Source organism: Myotis lucifugus, unplaced genomic scaffold (assembly GCF_000147115.1).
Source record: "Myotis lucifugus unplaced genomic scaffold, Myoluc2.0 scaffold_742, whole genome shotgun sequence".
Classification (NCBI taxonomy): domain Eukaryota; kingdom Metazoa; phylum Chordata; class Mammalia; order Chiroptera; family Vespertilionidae; genus Myotis; species Myotis lucifugus.
In genome coordinates, this window is record NW_005871790.1 from 191967 (window position 1) to 215387 (window position 23421).

Sequence of the window (23421 nt, forward strand, 5' to 3'; positions counted from 1 at the left end):
TGCCGGCCCTGATGGGCCCCGACAAGAGCGGGACACAGTGGGATGGTGGAGCAGGGGAGGGGGCGGCGCCAGGCTAAGGCAGGGTGCCAGGCAGGGCTGTGGGGCTGCGAGGGTGGGGGTGCGAGCTGGGCCTCAGCTCGTGCCCCCAACCTTGCAGCTCACCCCGAAGGACCCCACCTGTGCACGAATTCATGTACTGGGCCTCTAGTTTATACATAGAAGTCAATGTAAATTACACCAATATTTACTAGGTACCTACTATATATACCAGATACAATGCTAAACAGCAGGTGTCAAATATGGCAATATTTTTAATGCTATCTATTCACATAATTTTAAGTAATAATCAAAATGTTTAATCAACACAAATATATAATTTATTACCGGAAGGTTATAAGCACAGTTCTTCCGTACTGAAGTATATTTCTTCTCCTGCTCTAGGATTTGGGGTGGAATCTGGTTTTCATTGTGTCCATTTTCTTGCTGCAAACCTAATGTACAAAGTTTCTTATAAAACTCCAAAAATCTCAAGTGTTGATCTGGAGTAAAAATTCCTAGAGAAATGTAAAACATTTGTTCAACATTTTAATTAATTAAAAATTTAAAAGATAAAAGCAAAGTACAATAAAAATTAGAACCAAATATTTAAATAAATGGTTAGAGATCATAAATAACAGCAACAAGGAGGAAAAAGTAACTGTTATTAAGAAATCTAAAGGGTCTACTGTTTCACCTTATGTTGATTTTAATAATATTTTAATTTCAATAGCATAAACTATGCAATACAAGAATTATGCCTGCATTAATTTCTGCAGCATATGTCACACTGCAGACCTAACAAGTCACTATAATATTAATAGTGTGGCCATTATTGCTACTTACTTATGGTAAATATTCTAAATTGCCTGCTGAAAAGACATGTATATGTATCTACAGAGGAGCTTGAAAATTGAATCTGAAAGATGGCAAAATAAACTCAAAATATTTTTTTTCGCACTATTTTTATCAATAAACTGGTTCCACATTCATTAACTATTTTAGGGAGCTAGGAGCTCAGTATGAATTCCAATATATTTTTCAACTACCCATTAAAAGCCTACAATCCACAAAAAATGTTTTACTATGCTAGATGGTTATAACTTAATGATTACATTACTATAGTAAGCTAAGAACTGACTAATATGTTCAAAGTGCCAAGAGTTATGGGTGTTACTCTACTTTCTAAGCTGAAAGTCTCATATTATACATTAATTATTCAACAGATGATTAATAAGGGTATAATCATGATTAATAAGGGTATAACTATGTACCAATAGTTAATATACCTGAGCTTTTTTTATCAGATACAAACTAACACATAAAATATTCAGAAATTTAAAAGACTACTCCTACTTCACTCTGTCACTGTTCTATCAAATCAGTTCTATTAGTAAAAAATGTTATTTCTAAATGTGTTCTAAATTATGCTACCAAAATTCTAAGATCTCTTAAGAGTTTACACACTTAAAGGTAAATTTTACAACTGAATGGCTGAAGTTTAGTGACAAAGGTAGAAGAAAAAGGAAAAATTATCTATAACCTTGAAATTCTTAAAATACATCATACCGTATAGTCCATGGCATAGTTTTCCTAAATGGAAAGATAAGGAAATAAGAATTGATTCATCTGCTTTGAAAGATTTTTCACAAAATGATTTCACTAAGGGAAGTATAGTTTGACTTCTATCATCTGGAAAACAAACCGAAATAAAACATACTTTAGATCCATTGCTCATATTGCACATTTGGAAACTAATACATATACATAAATTCCAGAAAAAAATATTATTATGCTAGCCACACAGTAGTAAAAAATATCTGAAAATAATGAAGATGGCAGTGTATAGTGAAGAAAGGGTCAGAGGAAAGTTGAAATTATCAAAAACTTTAATGCCAGGCTGAGGGAGTTACACTTTATATCGTGGCCTTAGGGAATCTACACTAATAAAAGAGAAACATGCAAATTAACCATCACTCCACCACTCCACTACACCCACAAGCCACGCCCACAAGCCAATCAGGAGTGAGTATGGAAATTAACTCAACTAAGATGGTGGCAGCCATGAAGCTGGAGCGAGCAGGAAGCTTGGGTTGCCCCTAGCAATGCAGGAAGCCAAGCTTCCCACCTGCCCTGGCCAGCCCTGAGCTCCACTCAAGGCTACAAAGTTTCAGTTATACAAGATAAATAAATACCAGATACCTGCTTCCAGCCAAAAGGAGAGGCTGGCAGCTTGGGTCGCCAGGGGGCGTGGCCAGCCTGAAAATGGCCATCATCCCCTCACCCAGGCTGGCCAGGCACCCCAGAGGAACTCCCTCACCCTGAAGGGGCTGTGGGCAGCGTGAAAACAGCCCTCAGCCCCTCACCCTGGCTGGCCACACCCCCATGGGGTGAAGGGTCCCTGCTGGGGGGCTTGGCCAGCCTGAAAACAGCCATCAGTCCCTCACCCAAGCTGGCCAGGCACCCCACTGGGGACCCCCACCCTGAAGGGGGTGTGGCCAGCCTGAAAACAGCCCTCAGCCCCTCACCCAGGCTGGCCAGGCACCCCAGCGGGACCCCCACCCTGATCCAGGACACCTTTCAGGGCAAACCAGCCAGCCCCCACCCATGCACCAGGCCTCTATCCTATATAATAAAAGGGTAATATGCAAATTGACCCTAACAGCAGAAAGATTGGGAATGACTGGACACTATGACACACACTGATCACCAGGGTGCAGAAGACGCTCAATGCAGGAGCTGCCCCCTGGTGGTCAGTGCGCTCCCACAGGGGGAAGCTCTGCTCAGCCACAAGCCAGGCTGCCAGCTGCCAGCACAGCAGTGGTGGTGGGAGACTTTCCCGCATCCTCAGCAGCGCTAAGGATGTCCGACTGCAGCTTAGGCCTGCTCCCTGCTGGCAAGTGGACATCCCCCGAGGGCTCCCGGGCTGCCAGAGGGATGTCTGATTGCCAGCTTAGGCCCGATCCCCCAGGGAGTGGGCCTAAGCCAGCAGGTGGACATCCCCCGAGGGTCCCAGACTGCGAAAGGGCACAGGCTGGGCTGAGGGACCCCCCTGAGTGCACAAATTTTTGTGCACCAGGCCTCTAGTCCTTTATAATAAAAGGCTAATATGCAAATCGACTGAATAGAGGAACGACCAGTTGCTATGATGCAAACTGACCACCATGGGGCAGACTCTCAACATAGGAGCTGCCCCCTGATGGTCAGTGCCCTCCACAGGGGAGCACCGCTCAGCCAGAAGCTGGGCTCACGGCTGGCAAGTGCAACAGCAGTGGCAGGAGCCTCTCCCACCCCTGTGGAAGTGCTAAGGATGTCCGACTGACAGCTTAGGCCCACTCCCCATGGGCCTAAACCAGCGGTTCTCAACCTGTGGGTCGCAACCCCTTTGGGGGTCAAACGACCCTTTCACAGGGGTTGCTTAAGACCATCGGAAAACACATATATAATTACATATTGTTTTTGTGATTAATCACTATGCTTTAATTATATTCAATTTGTAACAATGAAATTGGGGGTCACCACAACATGAGGAACTGTATTAAAGGGTCGCGGCATTAGGAAGGTTGAGAACCACTGGCCTAAGCCATCAGTCAGACATCCCCCAAGGGCTCCTGGACTGCAAGAGGGCGCAGGCCAGGCTGAGGGACCCCCCGCTTCCCGAGTGCACGAATCTCGTACACCGGGCCTCTAGTAACATATAAAGTGATTACAAATTTAAAAGCTAAGATGATTGCGGTTTTGAGCCTGAATAATTAAAAGAATTCTAATATCACTAATACCAATACATGAGAGGCAGGCACAGAAAACCTTTCAGACTCTCTCCTGCATCCATCTCTTGACTTTCTGCAGCTTTTTGATTGAAATTAAGTTAGCTTATAATATGTTCTGTGCAGTGAATTTCTTCACTATTATTTCTTAGATAAGTCTTCTTTAAAATGTTGATTGATTTATTGAGTATGTCTGCTTAAGTCAAAAGTTTCTGATATATTAGTAATACTTAAGTCTTGATTCTAAATACTCTGAATTTCTCAGTTCTCTTAAACTTTCAGAAATGAATTACTATTTTATTAGGGGTCGGTCTGACAATATTAAGTAAAGTGCTATAACAGGCTTATTAGTATTACTGTTATTACTGTTACTAGAGGCCTGGTGCATGAATTCATGCAGCAGTGGGGTCCCTCGGCCTGGCCTGCGGGATTGGGCCGAAACCAGCCCTCTGATATCCCCTGAGGGGTCCTGGATTGGGAGAGGGTGCAGGTCAGGCCGAAGGACCCCACGGGTGCACAATCAGGGCTGGGGAGGGAAGCGGGAGGTTGGCCAGCTGGGAAGGGCCAATGGGAGGGCTCCAGGGCATATCCGGCCTGTCTTGCTCAGTCCCGATTGGCAGGACCCCAGCAGCAAGCTGCCTACTGGTCAAAGCTTCTGCCCCCTAGTGGTCAAAGCACATCATAGTGACTGGTCCACTAGTCAACTATCAGCCCCTTGGTGGTCAGTGCACATCATAGCGAGCAGTTGAGCAACCTTAGCATATGATTAGCATATTACGCTTTGATTGGTTGAACAGCTGACCAGACAACTGGACACTTAGCATATTAGACTTTTATTATATAGGATTATAAACACATTTCAGTATCACCTATACTGTTTTAACTAAATGACATTCTTTAAACAAGCATTTATTTAATTTCTTACAGAACAAACATATTAAGTAACAAGATGAAAGATAAATGACCTCTGAACTTGAGAAAATGAGAGCAGCGAAGAAGCTAAAAATAAAGTATCATAGGACAGTGTGATCATAGTTTGCATAGTTGGTATAATACAGGGGTCTGTTAAGCTTTTTGGTAAACTTTCTAGGCTTTGCAGTTTATCTACAGAAACTACTCAACTCTGTCACTGTAGCACAAAATCAGCTACAGAGAATACATAAGCAGGAGGGCATGGCTATGCTCCAATAAACCTCATTTATAAAGCCAGGTGATAACGGGAGTTGGCCTATAAGCCATAATTTGCCAACCCCCTGGTATAAGGGATTTGGAAAGATGTTAGAGGGGAAAATATATTAGAACTGGGCACTGGAGCAAGAGAAGAAGTAGGCTAGGAGAAAAATAGAAGGGAGAAAAAACAGGTACAGAAAGAGCATGTGGAAAGGCTAAAGGTCTGAAAGAATTTGGTGTGCCAAGTGAGGAAATAAAGCCACGAATATAAGTTAGGCCCAAACTGCCAATCACCAAGTGTGGGCCAGAGAAGGGGAAGAGATCAAAGATGATACCAATTTGCTAGTTTGGTTGCCTGGGGGTGCCCCATTATTAGGACAAGGAGATTCATTTTTTCAGTCATTCAATGTGCAGTGCAGTTTGTATGTCTCTGGCTCATCATACAGCCTAAACATTATTCTAAAACATTCAGACATAATTATTGTCCACATTGCAATAATCTTTAAGAGACTCACAAATTCAGGTAAACCCGGCCAGCATGGCTCAGTTGAGCATCGAGCCATGAACCAGAAGGACATGCTCAGGCTGTGGGCTCAATCTCCAGTGCAGAGTGTGCAGGAGGCAGCCGGTCAGTGGTCCTCTCTCTTCATTGATGTTTCTATCTCTCTCTCCCTCTCCCCCTCTCTGAAATCAATTTTTTAAAAAAATTTGTAAAATTTTGTTAATCCAAGTCAATATAATCCTATAATTATGCAATAGAGTTTTATAGCAGAGTGCTTGATATTTACCCCTGCAAATTTCATCCTACCAGAATGGTTAATGTTTACTGATAAATTAAAGTCCAGCATTAGTCAAGAGTCTAGTCATACACTCAGGAAGGAAGCTCATTGTCTTTGTGATTTAATTTGCACAACACTAAGAAATACCTCCTTACCCATTCCCATATCAATGCCCCATTCTAGATTTCTTCTCGTGTGGGCCATGAGATTTCTAGCATTAAAATAGTGAGAGGAAACTAATTTAAATATTGCTTTAATCAAGGTCTTTCTTGATTAAAGGGTCAATTAGCTGAGCAGGTTAAAGGCTAATGACCAAGCCAAATTTCTAGTCCTACACATAAGTCAGTTAAATGTTGACAAGAGAAAAGGGAGGTATGGAATATGCAGCAACAGTGGGCGCCATGAGGGTAAGTAAGAGTGGCAGCAGAGAGAACCGATCATAGAAAGAGAGATAGGAAGAGAGTTTAACATTCATCATGAAACGTAACATGAGAAATTCTGTCCTGCACCCACTTTTACTCCTTATCAGTGCTACAAAACCTAGGGGAAAACACTGCTTTCAGAAGCAAAGGTGTGCCCACATGAAGATTTACCTGTATCAAATATGTCAAGCAGATTGACCAAAGTTTCAAATGCTGCAAGCCTCACACTGCAGCCTTCATCCCTGGAGAGTTCTATTAATTCAGGGAGCACCACACTTTTTGTAAGGTCTGTCCTGCACAATAAGCAACGGAAGAAAATAAATCAAATCAATAAATTTATAGCAAGAACTTATTAAAAACAAGTCACGGGGCTAGATGTTACAGGAAACTGGAAAAAATCATAAGACATGGCTCATGCTCTCTAGAAATTTGCAGGCTGGTTGGGAAAGCTTGATATAACTGAATATTAATATTAACTGCAAAATTATTTAAATCGGGGTATATGCAGGAGGCAACCAATCAATATGTCTCTCTCACATTGATGTTTCTGTCTCTCCCCTTCCCTTCCACTCTCTCTAAAAATCAATGAAAAAATATCCATGAATGAGGATTAACAAAAAAAAAAAAAAAAACGAAAGAAAGAAATGCTAGTACTATTCTGCTGTCTTGGCCAACTATAAAATGCAGGATCTTCTTCATCAGTATTTAATCTGGAGCAGACAGCTAACCATCAGATGACAACAGATCATAGCCAGCACTGCGGTAGATTGTACCACACAGCCTGACCCTAGAATTCCTGGTTGGCCATGTGGACAAGCTCACCTATTTATTTCATTCATCTCGTTATCCCTGACCCTGTATCTTATTCCCTTATGACCTCTTGGAGGGTTAGATTGTAATGACTAGCACCTAAGCTCATAAAACTGGGCTTCTACAAAAATAACAGGATCAGGCTGTCCTCAGACTTCTGTTCCATATACTTAAATAACAGAAGAGTTTTTAGTAAAAAGGATTATAATCTAGAATTCTGCCCAAGCCAGGGTGGAATTTACATGTGAAGGCAAGAGAAAAATACTCTCATAAATAAACTACCTTGTGCAACATACAACCCACACCTACTTCCTGAAAAAAATTACTCCAGTTTGCTAAGAGGAAGTAAAGCAGGGAAATGGTTGCATCCTATATGTATAGGTCTACCATGATGCCTTATTTCCCTCAACTTTTAGAATGTGACAGATGGGCAAAGAAAATGACCATCTACTTCAAAATACAAGTAGCTCCTAACCAAATATTCAACCTCATTGTTTAACACCATTAGCTGTCAGAGAATGAATGAATACACGTGAGCAACTGCCTTAAGTAAGGACTGGATTACATATGGGTGAGGTAACAAAAAAAGGTATAATCCTGTCTTCCAGGTGCTTCAAGTTTAGAAGGAAATATAGTCACATAGACAGACAGTTATTGAATAATATCTTTGCAAAATGATAGTGAAATACTACTTCTGCCAATGAAATTGGAAAAGTTCATGATAAACCTGAATTATTGGTAAAGTTGCATGTACTACTGGAAGAAACATAAACTCGGTCTTTTTGAGTTCTACAATATACATTAAAAATTTGCTTATCTTTTACCTGTTTTATTCCAATTTTAGAGAGTCTAAGGAATTAGTTGTTTATATTAAAACTAGTGGCCTGGTGCACAAAATTCGTGCACAGGGGAGGGGGGGTTCCCTCAGCCCAGCCTGTACCCTCTCCAATTGGGGACCCCTTGGGGGATGTCCGACCGTAATCTGGGACCACTGGCTTCTAACCGCTCACCTGCCTGCCTGCCTGATCACCCCTAACTGCCCTCCTCTGCTGGCCTGATCTTGCCCCCAATTGCCCTCCCCTGCCAGCCTGATCTTGCCCCCAACTGCCCTCTCATGCCGGCCTGATCGCCCCTAACTAACTGCCTCTGCCTTGGCCCCCACCACCATGGCTTTGTCTGGAAGGAAGTCAGACATCCGGAAGATGGCCGGTCAACCTGGTCTAATTAGCATATTACCCTTTTATTAGTATAGATAGGTTATATAGGATAGGATTGCTTAAAAGGGGGGGAAAGCCTTTTTCATCAGGAGGAGATGCTCTTGGCAGACAAAAATACATAATCCCTATATCTGGACTGATAGCCAGCCATATGCACTATACTGCCAAAGTGGTCATTAAAAAATTGAAACGCTTTCTTACACCTTACACCAAATAGCTGTTGCCCATAAAACCCCTCCTCAGCCCCCACCTTAGGTTCTGCCTTCCCAGGTCACCCAGATTAGGTTCTGATTGGTCAGTTTCTATGCTAGTCAGCATCAAAAGCTCTGCCTCCTAGGCAGCCATTGGCTCCTGGCACTTCACTCAGATTTGGTTCTGATTGGTTGGTTTCTATGCTAGTCAGTGTCAAAAGCTCCGCCTCCCAGGCAGCTATTGGCTCCTGGCACTTCACCCAGATTTGGTTCTGATTGGTTGGTTTCTATACCAGTCAGCATCAAAAGCTCCGCCTCCTAGACAGCCATTGGCTCCTGGCACTTCATCCAGATTTGGTTCTGATTGGTCGGTTTCTCCAGGCCTATTTCTGGGCCTGATCAAAGAGGCGGGGCTGATCAGCAGTTCCCCCAGCCCCCCGGAGACCCAGAGAGAAACAGGCACGGCTGCTGGTGAACCCAAAGAGAAAGAGAAAGGCAATGGCTGATCAGCAGCTGCCACAGAGGCTGCAGATCAGACCATGCCTCTCTCTCTGCAAGCCTCTCTCCAGGCCTGATCCACATGCCCCTTGGCAGTCAGTGCTGGGTCACTGAACCACACTGGCTACAGTCAGTGCTGGGTTGCCGTGGTGACCCAGCACTGACTTCCGGTGTTCAGTTGAGCCTTGGTTGTTGCGGACGTTGCAGATTCTGGCTCTTTATATATATAGATGTATGAGATAATAATAGAAGTAAATACTTAGCTAATGTTTACAAGGTGTCAGGCACTACTCTAAGCACTGTAGATAAGCTAGGTAGATTCTTTCTAGTTTTACTTTTGTAAATTAATCTTTAAACAATAATCCTAAATTAATTTTCAGAACACAAATTTGAGCACACAATGACCTGCCCAATTTTAACAGTGGCAAAATACCAGGTGACAAAAAGATAGAATATAAAAAACAACAGTGTGTTCTCCTAACAGGTTTAAATACTGGTTAAAGAACACAGATCTAGGCAAGACAATTAATTATGGCTGCAATGATCCAGAGCCAACCTAGACTTAGAAGACCTATTACCAAAAGTTGCTTCTGAGATCAAAATTAGGGAAATGATTTTTCATAAATACAACTGCACACATCCTCTCTAATAAAAGAGAAACATGGTAATTAGCGTACAACCGCTACCCTTCCCATTGGCTAATCAGGGCGATATGCAAATTAACTGCCAGCCAAGATGGCGGCCAGCAGCCAGGCAGCTTGAAGCTAACAGGAGGCTTGCTTGCATCAGTGAAGGAGGACTCCAACGTTCCCCGCCTGCCACTGCCGGCCTCTGAACTGGCAGTTTGAAACATTGTAACAAATATAGAAGCTAAACAAAACCCCAGAAACCAGCTTTCAGCCGGCCAGGATCTCAGAGCTGGAGATGATACAGTGTTTCGATTATAGAACCGAAACAAACCAGATACCTGCTTTCAGCAGCAGAGGCATTAGACCAGAATAAAAAAAAAAGAAAAAAAGGAGCGGTTGGGAGCTTCAGTCACCCACCAGCCTGAAAACAGCCCTCAGCCCCTCACCCAGACTGGCCAGGCACCCCAGTAGGGACCCCCACCCTGATCCAGGACACCCTTCAGGGCAAACCAGCCAGCCCCTACCCATGCACCAGGCCTCTATCCTATATAGTAAAAGGGTAATATGCCTCCCAGCACCGGGATCAGCGTGACAGGGGGCAGCGCCCAAACCCCCTGATGGCCCTGTGGCTCTGTGTGTGACTGGGGGCGGGGCCACAACCTCCCTATCTGCCCTGCTCTGTTCGTGACAGGGAAGGCACCCCAACCCCCTGATCAGCCCTGCTCTGTGTGTGAAAGGGGGGAGCTCCCCAACCACCTGATGGGCCCTGCTCTGTGCGTGACAGGGGGGAGCTCCCCAACCCCCCTGATGGGCCCTGCTCTGTGCATGACAGGGGGGAGCTCCCCCAACCCCCTGATCGACCCTGCTCTGTGCGTGACAGGGTATGGAGCCCCAACCCTCCTGATGGGCCCTGATCTGTGCGTGACAGGGGGCGGCGCCCCAACTCCCCAATCGGCCCTGCTCTGAGCCCGACCAAGGGCTGCACCTAGGGATTGGGCCTGCCCTCTGCCACCCGGGAGCAGGCCTAAGCCAGCAGGTCGTTATCTCCCGAGGGGTCCCAGACTGTGAGAGGGCACAGGCCGGGCTGAGGGACCCCCCCCTCACCCCCCCCAAGTGCACAAAAATTTGTGCACCGGGCCTCTAGTAGTTTATATTAGAACATTTTCACTTCCTAGATTTAGGTGTTTGGAATGATAACTAAGTAACTTAAGGTGAGAAGGAAAGAGATTAACATTAATTGAATGCCTACCCACATTGCTAAGCATTTTCACTTTTATTTCTTTTAATCCAGACACATCAGGAGCTACTTGTTGTTATAATCATTCTTAAAGATAATATAAAGTTTAGCCTTTCATTAACATGCTTCCATAGAAAACAGAACAAGGATACACATGCTTGACTATCCAGAAATAAGAATATGCATAAGAAATTGAAAGAATACTTACCCAATGCCCTGAGCTATATTTTCTAATTGCCGACACATGCAAGATCGAACTTCATATTCTACATCTTGACAGAGTGATTTTACCAAGGGAAGTATTTCTCTTTTAATGCTTAGAGGAGAAGAAAGAAACATGTAAATGGGTGAGTGTTTTGGAATAATTACTATTTTCAAACAATTATCATCAAAATCTTAGCTTAATAATAACAAATATACTTTAATATAAAGCTTTACAGTTTCCAATGTATTTTTACATAAGTGATTACATTTGGATGTTATCTGTAACTGTAAATTATGTATATGACTGTTTTTAAAATAATGGTTAATTTTGGATTGGCAGTTAAACATTTAGCTAAGATAAAAAAAGGCTAAAGGCAAGTAGAATATCTGATTCTACCAAACCATCAACCAAAATGTTCTGCAATTTTATATTTTAACTTTGTCATAATTACACTCCATTCCATCTTTCCATTTGGGATTTAACATTTGGGCAGAAAGTAGCATACAAATTATAAACCTATAAAATCTCAAATAAGATGCATTGTTCAAAATAATGAATTTGTAACTTATAATAATAATGGAACAAAGCAGAAAGCCTGTTCTTATGTCATGTTTATCAATTTTTGAAGTCTATACAATAATGCCATTTTATCCTCAAAACTACACTAAATATGTGACAGGGTAGATTAAGATGAAAAATAGAAGAAACCTTAACCTTATTTTTTAAATATATTTTTATTGATTTCAGAGAGGAAAGGAGAGAGTGAGATAGAAACATCAATGATGAGAGAGAATCATTGATCAGCTGCCTCCTGCACGCCCCCTACTGAGGATTGAGCCCAAAACCCAGGCATGTGCCCCAACCAGGAATTGAACCATGACCTCCTGGTTCATAGGTCCATGCTCAACCACTAAGCCACACCAGCAGGGCAAAAGTTAAGCTTATTGATTTTGAAAAGAGATGAGATCAAGAAGAAATGCATCTGAACAAGTAGACTTCTGAGAATTCTATAAAGTTAAAACAGCTAAATTTGTATGCAATATGGAGTAATACAAATCTAATGTTAGTCACAGAGTTATTATTCATTTTTAATCAATTTAATTTTATAAAGTAGACAAAAAGTTAATACGAATACTCACGTATGGGCATCAAATTTGTTGGTCAATTTTCCTAAAATTTTACAACTAACTAAACGAGACTGGACGGTTTGGGAAAGTTGTGCCTTGGAAACAAGTGGATTCAAAATCTGAAGAGAAAGATTTAGAGAACAAATTCACAAAGTTTTATATATTCTTGACACTAATGTCAGCTATTTTCTTCAAAGAATAGCTTTATGTTCTCAATGTTTTTAAAGAATCTGAATTACAATTTGAAAATGCAGAAATTATGGATATTCATAACCTAGATCACCTTGTCTGTCTTCTGGGATATATATATATATATATATATATATATATATATATATATGATAAAGATGATGATAAATTATGTAACTAAAAACAATTATGCACAAAGAAGATTGCATTAAAGCTTATGGTGAATTCTGCAATGGTCTGTAAGCACCTAAAGTATAATTGGGAAATATATTCAAAAGAAAAAAAGCAAATTATTAGCCATCTACCCTTAAATAGATTTTCATATTTATTCTGAAGTAATCCAAAACATAAATTATAGGTTCAAATAGATTCTATTAAGTAATTCTGTCATTTGAATACAACAACCCAAGTCTGATAGTGTATATGTATATGTATATGTATATGTATATGTATGGCACTCAAAAAATCAACAGCAAGATAGATTGTGAAGAACTATTACAATCAGATCCTAACTCTGGTCCCAGCTCTTTAACTTGTCCTAGTCAGCGTACTATTTCTCTTCTACTTAAAATGGAAATCAGAATATGTCATATGAAGATTCCTCCAAGTTCTAAAATTCTATGACTCTAATAAACTGGCTTTATTCCTCTCAACAAAGTAGCCAGAATTACTGAGCACATAATGATAAATATAACTTAAAGTGAAACATTTCAAATAAAGTAAAACACATATTTAAAATATTTAAAGTCACGTTAAATAACAGATGGCATTCTAGAGTAAAAACTGAATTCTACCAAACTCCACTCTTCAAAAACTATATAAATAATACACATCAACATTACATTGAACATTTAAATAGGTGTCATCATCTAGATTTTTGGCATCAAGCATACAAGCATCCTTATAAATGGGTAAATCTTCCCATTTTCAAACAAGTGTTTTGTCCTCAAGAAAGGACAATAAACTGTATGAGGGCAAAGGATGAAGACACTTCATAAAACCCAGAGAGGACATTTTACTGACAGATTACTGGTTTTTTTTCAACAATGACATATTTGAAAAGAAAAACATATAGGGATAATGTTCTCAGGATGAAAAACCTTTCATTACAGAAAAAATTCCTTTCTAATTTTCTTACTCTCTCATCTTAATTTACTAAAGCTTTTAGAGAAGGATGTATTGAACAATATCGAAAATTAAAAAGCAAATAACAAATTGGTAACAATATTGGCAATAAACATAACAAAGGACTGGCAACTTTGATAAACAGCACATACAAATAGTAATTAATGATACTCTTCGACAATTCCAAAAGAATAATTAAAAGTGACATAATATATGAGAAATATATAAAATAGACTAATTTTTAAAATTCTGATTAAAATGTAATGCCATTTTTGGCCCATCAAATTAAATTGCAACACTATTGCTGATAAAAGTCCAGGGAGACAGGCATTTTCACATGCTGCTAGTTAAGATGCTGAAGAATATTAATGCTCTCTGACCCAGTAATTTCACTTTTTTGAAAGCTATAGTTAAATCATCTGAAAAACAGGAAAAGCTCTATAGAAATGTTCATTACTGCCTTATTTTGATAATAAAATACTGAAACCAGGCTTAAATGTCTAACAAGTAAGTAAAATATTTTGTACGTACTGCCAAATGAGTTTAAAATAACATAGGAAAATAATGCTAAGTGAAAACCAAATTAATGCTAAATGATCACTAATATGGCCAACAACCATACTAGTACATAACGGGGAAATCTGCAATGAAAATATACCAGAATGTTAAAAGTGGCTAAGTACAGAATCATGATTTTTCTCCTTACTAATTTCTGTATTACTCAAATTTTCTATAATTACCATGTTTTGCTTTCAGAGTGGGAAATAACTTTATTCTTTCTTTTAAATACCATTTTTATAAAAAGAACAACTGTGGAGTGACTTATTAGGATTTACTCCCCCACACACACCAAAAGAAAAGAATTACCTCATGCCTCAGGTTTTCTTTGGGCAACACTTCTATCACAGACAGAAGAGTTTCCAGCCATGCATTGCTGACACCTGATTGACACAGATAAAACATGGAAATGTAATCTCACAAGTCTAGTTTCAACTCAGCCATTATTTGCTACAATATTGCTTAATGATAAAATAAAATAATAATTATTACCATTGTAAGAAGTTTCTCTATTTTTATTTTAGCCAATATCTAGAAAACAAACATTTATATCTTTAAAAATAATATTAGGGAGCCCTAGCTGGTTTGGTTCAGTTGATAGAGTGTCAGCCTGTGGACTGAAGGGTCCCAGGTTCAATCCCAGTTAAGGGCACATGCCCAGGTTGTGGGCTCAGTCCCCAGTGGAGGGCATGCAGGAGGCAGCCAATGAATGATCCTCTCTCCTCACTGATGTTTCTATCTCCCTCTCCCTTCCCCTCTGAAATCAATAAAAATATATTTTAAAAATAATAATATTGGGGAGCTATCTTTACCCCAAATTGTGCATTTTTGCTGTACAGTTATATTATAAACACAAATGCTGTAAAACTTCAAAAACTCTAAGAAGAAAGTATAAATCGTAAGATGAACTAATGGGTCTTCAGCTTTCAATGATACTGAATTTCGTGGGTTTTGTAAGGAAATAGTCAGGGCTATTTTTAGTCACACTAATGACCAACTCTTGGACAGCATGACCCCACTCAGTTGTCCCCATGAGTCTAACAAGATTCCAAGATCATCATGACCACATGAGTTTAAAATAACGTAGGAAAATAATGCTAAGTGAAAACCAAACTAATGCTAAATGATCATTTAGAGCAATAAATAACTAACAAAAGAAGCATGCCAGGCTCCTGACCTGCATCCCTGTGCTCCAGATGCAGTAGAATGATTTGGAGGAAGGAGTGGGCATACGTATGAATTGACACTGATTCTTCATGTAGAATGGTCAAAAATGATACTGCAGCTGTTAACTGCATTTCCACACCTGCAACATGCAGGACTTCCTGTAGAATCAGAAAGAGTTTGCTATTATATAGGTGAGAGAGCATAAATTGTAAGTTTTAAAAATCCAAGGTCATAGAAACAAACATAGTCACATTCCACAAATAACTGTATATGACTTCCAAGAATATGTATGGCCCGGCCAGCATGGCTCAGTGGTTGAGCTCGACCTATGAACCAGGAGGTCACAACTGGATTCCCGTTCGAGGATGTGGCCGGGCTGCGGGCTCAATCCCCAGTGTGGAGTATGCAGATTGCAGCTAATCAATGATTCTCTCTCATCATTGATGTTTCTACCTTTCTCTCCCTCTCCCTTCCTCTCTGAAATCAATAAAAATATATGTATGCTTGCTTTATTTAAGAAAACTATACTAATCTACTCCTGATCACTTAAGTCATTAGACCACATAAAGTTTAAATGCCTTAGGAACTGATAAAATAAAGATTCCATTGCTTTACGAATGAAAATTATAGAAGTACATAAACCTTTAAATAGTAAAATGGGCATTTTTGATAGATTTCAACTTCTATTTTGCTATCTGTATTGTACAGTTTGCCATCATATCTAGAACAATAATATCAAAGCTCAGACAATCACATGTGTTTTTATTACTTGAACTTCTGGTTCAAAAAATAAACATACATTTGACTCTAAAAACAGAAATGCATTTAAGATTTGAAAATGGATTTTCCCCTTTAAAGAACTGACAGGAACATAAATTATCATAAAGTAAACTGCTATTAAAAGAAAAAATGTTTATACATAAGAATGTTTTTTAAAAATTATATTCATTGCCATCTCCATTCACCATTTTTTTAAAATCCTAACTATATATGCAAAGTTAAAGCCTATGTGAGAATATTAGTTTTCAACACATGGAAAAGTAAAAAAAATTCACATAAACCTTTTCAAATATATTATTTATACTTTAGATAAGAGAGAGTGTGGGTATGTGATGTACTTTGTTTAACCAATTATGGCAATTATAAAACTGAATATTTTATAACTAGCATAGTAAAGTTAGTAGAACAATGTGGAACTTGCAGCCACAAAACAAGGTTTCAGATCTGTAAGCCTAAGAAACTTCATATTTCTGCACCATTTCCTAATATATAAAATGTGAGTTATAATACTGTCTTCTTAGAGATTAAAACAGAACTTTTATGACTTACCAACTTGTGTAAATTGAGCATTAAATAATGGCCACTGTACATCCAACATAGTCATTTGTGTATGGCCTGTCTCCCACCTCTAGAACATAAGCTTATGACTGCCAGGCTTTTTGTCTCTTTTGTTCACTACCGTAGCCCCTGGTCCTAGCACACAGCAGGCATTTGCTGTAATGGCTGGATGACTGAATATCTCTTCCCCTTTCACCTAAGCTTTTTGCAGTTGATGCCCTCCCCTTCACACACATTATCCACATCTCCTAAAAAGTAGCTTCAAGAGATTTTGAGGTGAGTCCTAAAGATTAGGGATTGGTAGAATTAGACACAAGGCAAAACCAAAATGGATCGCACAGAAATGCATTCTTACTATCATGTCACTAGGAGGTGTTCCTGCCATCGTCTACCCCAGCATCTCTGTGGCCAAGATTTAGACCGTGTACCCAGACTCCTTGGTTCAGCCTGGTGGGACCCCTGCCAGTCATTGTGCTAGAAGACGTTCTACAGCATGTCATTCTCCAGCAGAAGAAACAAACTCAGAATCCTCAAGCACCTTGCTGAAGGCCAGCGAGGTAGGAACTGGCAACTCTAACCCTTGTGAGCATGATGCCAAACCTAAGCGCTGGATTCTTCCTCACAGGCTCTGCATTTCCACTCGCCACTGCGTAAGGCATGGCTTACGTCGATCCTAAGCCTTCCCCAGGCGGCGTGGGGGCTCTGGCAGTGTCACTCTGGCCTATGTTTATGAGGTACGGTAATTCCCAGAAGGCCTATCAAACATCAGGGTGGCCGATTATTTATTTATGTTTGTTTGTTTGTTTATTTATTTATTTATTTATTTATTTAATCCTCTCCAGAGGATATTTTTTCCCATTGATTTTTAGAGAGAGTGGAAGAGAGAGTGAAAGACAGAGGAAACAATCAATGTGAGAAAAGCAAATTGATTGGTTGCCTCCTGCAGAGCCCTGACCAGGGCCCAGGCCGATGAGGAGACTGCAACCAAGGTCCATGCCCTTGACCGGAATCAAACCCGGGACCCTTGGGTCCGCAGTCCGACGCTCTATCCACTGAGCCAAACCGGCTAGGGCTCAGGTGACTGATTTTTATTCTGTTTTGTTTTGCTTTAAACTTTTGTATCGCATGCACAAACATTATTTTACGAATCTTTTCAACCAACAGGCAATTGTGGATCTTAACAGTTCTTGGCTGAAAGAAAAAGAGAAGAAACCATAAGGCAGAAGCAGAAGCAGCAATTGGTCTCTAAAATCGGCCTCCCGTATCTTCTTGTTTTACTGTTTCCAAAACAAACATAACTCCACACAAACAACCTGGATTTGGAAAATGTTTTCAAAAGATTCTATGTGGCCAGGATGCATCACTCACAGGTTTATTTAGAAACGTAAAGTACTTTGCGAAGGATTAAAAGAAACAGTGAGGGCCACAGTGTACATTCCGGTTCACATGTGTCTGCTGCTTTAAGTTCCAAGAGATGTAATTTTGAACCTCTTAAAAGGCATTAAAGTCCTGGGTTTGTACGTATGCAAACGTTATGCAAAAGAGGACATGAGAAGCTCTGCAACTTCTTATCTTCCTACTGCGTTACTTAGTCTTGACTCCCGCAGCAACATGTGCCCCAACTATTTTGCATTTAATTTTCAAAAAAATCCTCAAGTCTTATCAGGATTTGGGTTTTCTCTTGTGCTGACTTCAACATCTGGGACTGTCCACTGTTAAGAAAGCAGCAGACTAAGAGACTGTATCACTGCTAAAAGCCCGCTGACTTCTACACGCCTTTCTGAAACATAGTACAGTAAGAGTTAGATACTTACCCGTAAGTACTCTCCTCCAGTCACACCTCTGGACAAACATAGTGAGATCCATACTCTCTGGGTAAATAAGTGTGCATCCTCATGGACCTTGGAAGACACTGAAAAGTAAATTCCTCTATTGCTTAAGTGCATGCCTTAGTGCCAGTTACCCTTCCTCCTAATGCTACTGTATGGCTGGCATTCCAACTTGAATCCTCAAAAATGAAATGAGACCATTTATAAATGAGTTAATGATACATTTCCAAATGTCAAAAGCTATTCTGATTCCAGGAAGGGAAGTATACTAGCCACTTCTGTGTTGAATTGCTTCTCTAGCAGTATGAATGGTGGAAGCAAGCATTTTATAAGGTAATGTAATGCAGTCCTTGCAGAGAGGAAAATGCTCTGTCTCCAATAAACCCGCATTATATGCATCAAGAAGAGATTTCTCTTTATAATACACAACACAGAGAAGCAATAAATAAATCATTGGCTTATTTCAAAAAGAGGAAGTATTTTAGATGCACACATTTGGAAGCTAAATTAACTGGTAATCACATGGTGCTGGTTAAAAGTAAAGGAGCCCTAAAATGATAAAGAATCTTTGTATATGAAATAACATCACTGATTATTTTGAAATTAAATAACAGGGATTTAAATATTAAAATACTGAAGATCAAGAACATAGAAAATATTTGAGGATCATAAATGTGGGAATTTTTAGTAGCAATAACAGTGAACAGCACTTTTCATTATAAAATGATAATATTAATGAAAGACTTTAAAACTGAGTTAAATATGAATAATTGGAACATGCCAAGTCTAAGACACCTTTAACAATTAACTACGATAGCTCATTCTTTTCCTTGTCACTAATTGCCACGTTCCCCACTAAAAAAAGTGGGGGGGAGACTAGTCAACATTAATGAAAATCAAACTCAGAGAGAAAATAAAGTGGAGACAGTGAACAGGACTAAAGGGGCTATGTTTTACCCTTCTATAAATCTGTATTTCAGTGACTCGCAAGGTTCATGAGGAGGTACAAATAGGAATATTCCAAAGATCTCTTTCCATTCAGGAAATACCAATAGCAGTAACAACTATCAGATGACTATGTAAATGTGTAATGAAGTACCCACCGTGCAAAATCATGACAACGCCAAACAAACACATTTCAAGACAATGACTTTGAAACTGAACTTCTAGCTAGACTACTCTGTCAAGTCATTTTTACATATAATAAAGTAGAATCATGTAATTTCATAATTTTAGCTTAAAATGTAAACAGTAATTTAAAATGCTTCAAATAGAAGATGTGCATATCAAAGAAATGTCTATTTACTGGATATAATAGCCATAAGTAACCATTTCAAATGATCCATTGTAGCTATATTTAATTAGTTAAAATTGTTTTAGAAAAAATGATAAACTGTTTTCTGGGGTGGGGACCATTAAAAAGTATGGCAAATTTCTATAAGCAAGTGAAAACAGGGCTTTCTTTGCAGTCATTCAATGATATTTCCCTCCTATCCCAATCTTTCTCTAATGAAAATCTAATTCTGATAATATAATTTTAACTTCATTTATAGCTATGTTAAGTACCAGCACTAAACTAAGTGCTCTGGGAAATTGGATAAAGGTCAAAGTCAAAGACTTGCTTCCCTACTTTTGAGGGATTCCTGTTGCTTATACATATTTAAATATTCAACAAATATTTATTTAGTTACATTCAAGGCACTGTGCCAGGTGCTGGAGACTTAGCCACAAGCAGGACTAGAATGTATCTGTTAATACTGTAATTACAACAGTGACAAGAGCTAAGGATGAGAAGTACAAGATGGCATAAGAACCTCTAATGAGTGGCCTGATCTCTTCTGAGGATCATAGAGAAGTAATAAAAAGAGAAAAGAGAGAAACAACTAGACAAAAGTAGGAATCGAGAGGTAGGAAAGCAAGAAGAGTAAGAAAGAAAGAGTGCACAGCCCGGAGAAGTAAGGAGCATGGTAGCACATTCAGGAACCGAAAGGAGGTCAGTGTGCCAGGAGCACAGTCTGAGGAGGGGCTGAGGCTAGTGAAACAGACGGACCCAAACTGCAGGGCCTTAGGTGGGTTGAGCAAAAGAATATTCAAATATTCCATCTTAAATGCTCTGAAATGTCATGCCTGTTATAAAAATAAATAAAAAGAGTCAGGAAGTTGTGAGGGAGGGGGGATGGGAAGGAGGAGTGGGCCAGGATCCCTTGAGAAGCTATTGCATTTATGGGAGCAAACCCTCAGAGCAGCTTGGACTAGGGTGGAGGCAGTGGCTGGGGAGAGGTGGTGGGTTCAGGAAATATTTAAGATATAAAATGAACAAGATTGTATATGTGGGTAGTGAAGGAAGAGATGGTATCTAGGATGACTCCCAACATCCTGGCTTGAAAACCAGATGAGTGACAGTGCTCCCCATGAGGAGAGTGGAGGAAGCAGGTTAGGACAAGGGTCACTGGAGGAAGCCCAGGGGGCAAGGGGAAATCCCAGGAGCTCCATTTGGACTTGTTAACTGTGAGATGCCTTTGAGGCATCCAAATAGAGATTTAAAACAGGGAATTGTATTTACAGATCTGACCCTCTGAAAAGGTCTGACATAAATAAGAGAATTTTTATTCAATAGATAGAATTTATATGGATGATATGTAAAGCCTTGGGTGTGAATGAGATTGCCTTCAGAAAAAACATACTGTAAACACACTTTCACCTCAGCGAAATAAGAGTGCTGAAGAACTCAAAATTTAAATAAAAAGATGCATTATAAGTGTTCGGCAGAATATTTAATTCTAAGTTTTGGACTATTCCAAACACATCATTAGAAAACAATCTGGGAGAAAACCAAAATGGCGGCATAGGTAAACACTGGAAATTGCTCCCTCGCACAATCACTTCAAAAATCCAACTAAAAGACAAAACGGACATCATCCAGAACCACAGGAAGGCTGGCTGAGTGGAAATTCTACAACTAGGAGGAGAGAGAAAAGCACACTGAGACTCAGAGGAGGTGCGGAAGTAAAGTGCAGAGGGACTGAGGTGCATGCAGAAAGGGCTGGCAACTGAGAGCATGGTTGTCTTTTTCAATCAGGAGGGAGTCTCAAGCTCCCGACTGCTCTGAACTCCAGTTCCCGGTGAGTCTCTGGGAACCCAGACTCATACAGGGAGAAACTGGACTGTCTGGCATCGGTCGGAACTCAAGGGCGGCTTTCTCTCAGAGGTGCTTGCAGCGATTACTGGGACACTGAGACTCGGGGCATCTTAGGGTAGGACTGAGGAGCAGCCATAGCTGTTTGCTCTGCCCTGTTGATTCCCTGAGACCCTGCCCCACCCAAGCTGTGCCCAGAGGCTTTTGCATATGAAAGGCCTGGCCCTTTGCAATCTGAAAATTACCTAACAAACTGCAGCTGGGTCAGACAGACCCAGAACTTCCAAAAGAAGGCCCAAGGCCCCACAGCAGCTTGCATTGCTTCACAGCTGGGCCTCATCTGGGCACCTTCAAACCCCCCAAAAAGAAGAGGAATCTGCAGATCTCTCCATAGCTTCTGCTGGGTAGCCTCAGGCAGAGGCTAAATTAGAATCTCCTTAGAGATCCAAGTGCCAGTGTACCCAGTGGTCAGAGTGGGACCATCCAGATTACAACTCCTCAGATCCATAAGGAACACACTCAGGGGGCAGACTCAGTGAGCACCAAAGCCCCACTGAAGCAAGTCTTGCCCCAGAAGGGTGTCTCCAGCACAGAAGTTCTCCCACTGCAGACACAGCTGATTCTCACAGCCAATTGGCCTGGAGGTCAATTCCTCCCAGTGATACCTACAACAATCAAGGCTTAACTACAACAAGACTGTGCACAAAGCCCACAAAGGGGTGCACCAAGAGTGTCCACCTCAGGTAATTAGGGAGGCTGAGCCACTGGGCTCTATAGGACACCTAGCACACAAAGCCACTCTATCAACACAGGAAAGCAGCCAAAATGAGGAGACAAAGAAACAGGTCACAAATGACAGAAATGGAGGAAAGCAAACTACTGGATATAGAGTTCAAAACCACACTTATGAGGTTTTTCAAGAATGTTCTAGAATCCGCCGATAAATGTAGTGAGACCCTCAAGAAATCTAGTGAGACCCTCAAGGTTATGAAAAAGGACCAACTAGAAATTAAGCATACACTGACTGAAATAAAGAATATTATACAGAGTTCCAACAGCAGACTAGAGGATCGCAAGAATCAAGTCAAAGATTTGAAATATGAAGAAGCAAGAAACACCCAACCGGAAAAACAAAAAGAAAAAAGAATCCAAAAATATGAAGATAGTGTAAGGAGCCTCTGGGATAACTTCAAGTGTACCAACATCCGAATTATGGGGGTGCCAGAAGAAGAGAGAGAGCAAGATATTGAAAACCCATTTGAAGAAATAATGACAGAAAACTTCCCCTACCTGGTGAAAGAAATAGACTTCCAAGTCCAGGAAGTGCAGAGAACCCCAAACAAAAGGAATCCAAAGAGGACCACACCAAGACACATCATAATTAAAATGCCAAGAGCAAAAGACAAAGAGAGAATCTTAAAAGCAGCAAGAGAAAAACAGTCAGTTACCTACAAGGGAGTACCCATACGACTGTCAGCTGATTTCTCAACAGAAACTATGCAGGCCAGAAGGGAGTGGCAAGAAATATTCAAAGTGATACAACCTACAACCAAGATTACTTTACCCAGCAAAGCTATCATTCAGAATTGAAGGTCAGATAAAGAGCTTCACAGATAAGAAAAAGCTAAAGGAGTTCATCACCACCAAACCAGTATTATATGAAATGCTGAAAGGTATCCTTTAAGAAGAGGAAGGAGAAGAAAAAAGTAAAGGTACAAATTATGAACAACAAATACACATCTATCAACAAGTGAATCTAAAAATGAAGTGAATAAATAATCTGATGAACAGAATAAACTGGTGAATATAACAGAATCAGGAGCATAGAAAGGGAGTGGACTGACTATTCTGGGGGGGGGAAGGGGTGTAGGGGGTGCGGGAAGAGACTGGACAAAAATCGTACCCCTACGGATGAGGACAGTGGGGGGGGGGAGGGGGATAAGGGCAGAGGGTGGTTTGGGAACCGGGTGGAGAGGAGCTATGGGGGGGGG

At 40.5% G+C, this 23421-nt stretch overlaps 1 protein-coding gene across 3 annotated transcripts in view; it reads right to left on the reverse strand.

The window, feature by feature from the left end:
* PPP4R4 (protein phosphatase 4 regulatory subunit 4) overlaps window positions 1–23421 on the reverse strand; it is an 89429-nt gene that overhangs the window by 31519 nt on the left and 34489 nt on the right. The window contains exons 4-12 of one of the 3 annotated variants that reach the window (XM_023746854.1): window positions 18280–18366; window positions 17900–18177; window positions 15138–15285; window positions 14270–14343; window positions 12101–12207; window positions 10965–11072; window positions 6346–6467; window positions 1606–1728; window positions 385–554 (exon numbers count right to left, since the gene is read on the reverse strand). In XM_023746854.1, the coding sequence (XP_023602622.1) occupies window positions 385–554; window positions 1606–1728; window positions 6346–6467; window positions 10965–11072; window positions 12101–12207; window positions 14270–14343; window positions 15138–15258 (825 nt within the window). In that variant the 5' untranslated portion in view covers window positions 15259–15285; window positions 17900–18177; window positions 18280–18366. Of the gene's footprint in view, window positions 1–384; window positions 555–1605; window positions 1729–6345; window positions 6468–10964; window positions 11073–12100; window positions 12208–14269; window positions 14344–15137; window positions 15286–17836; window positions 18178–18279; window positions 18378–23421 lie in introns of those variants that run through there. The other 2 variants (XM_023746853.1, XM_023746855.1) reach the window with 2 other exon arrangements.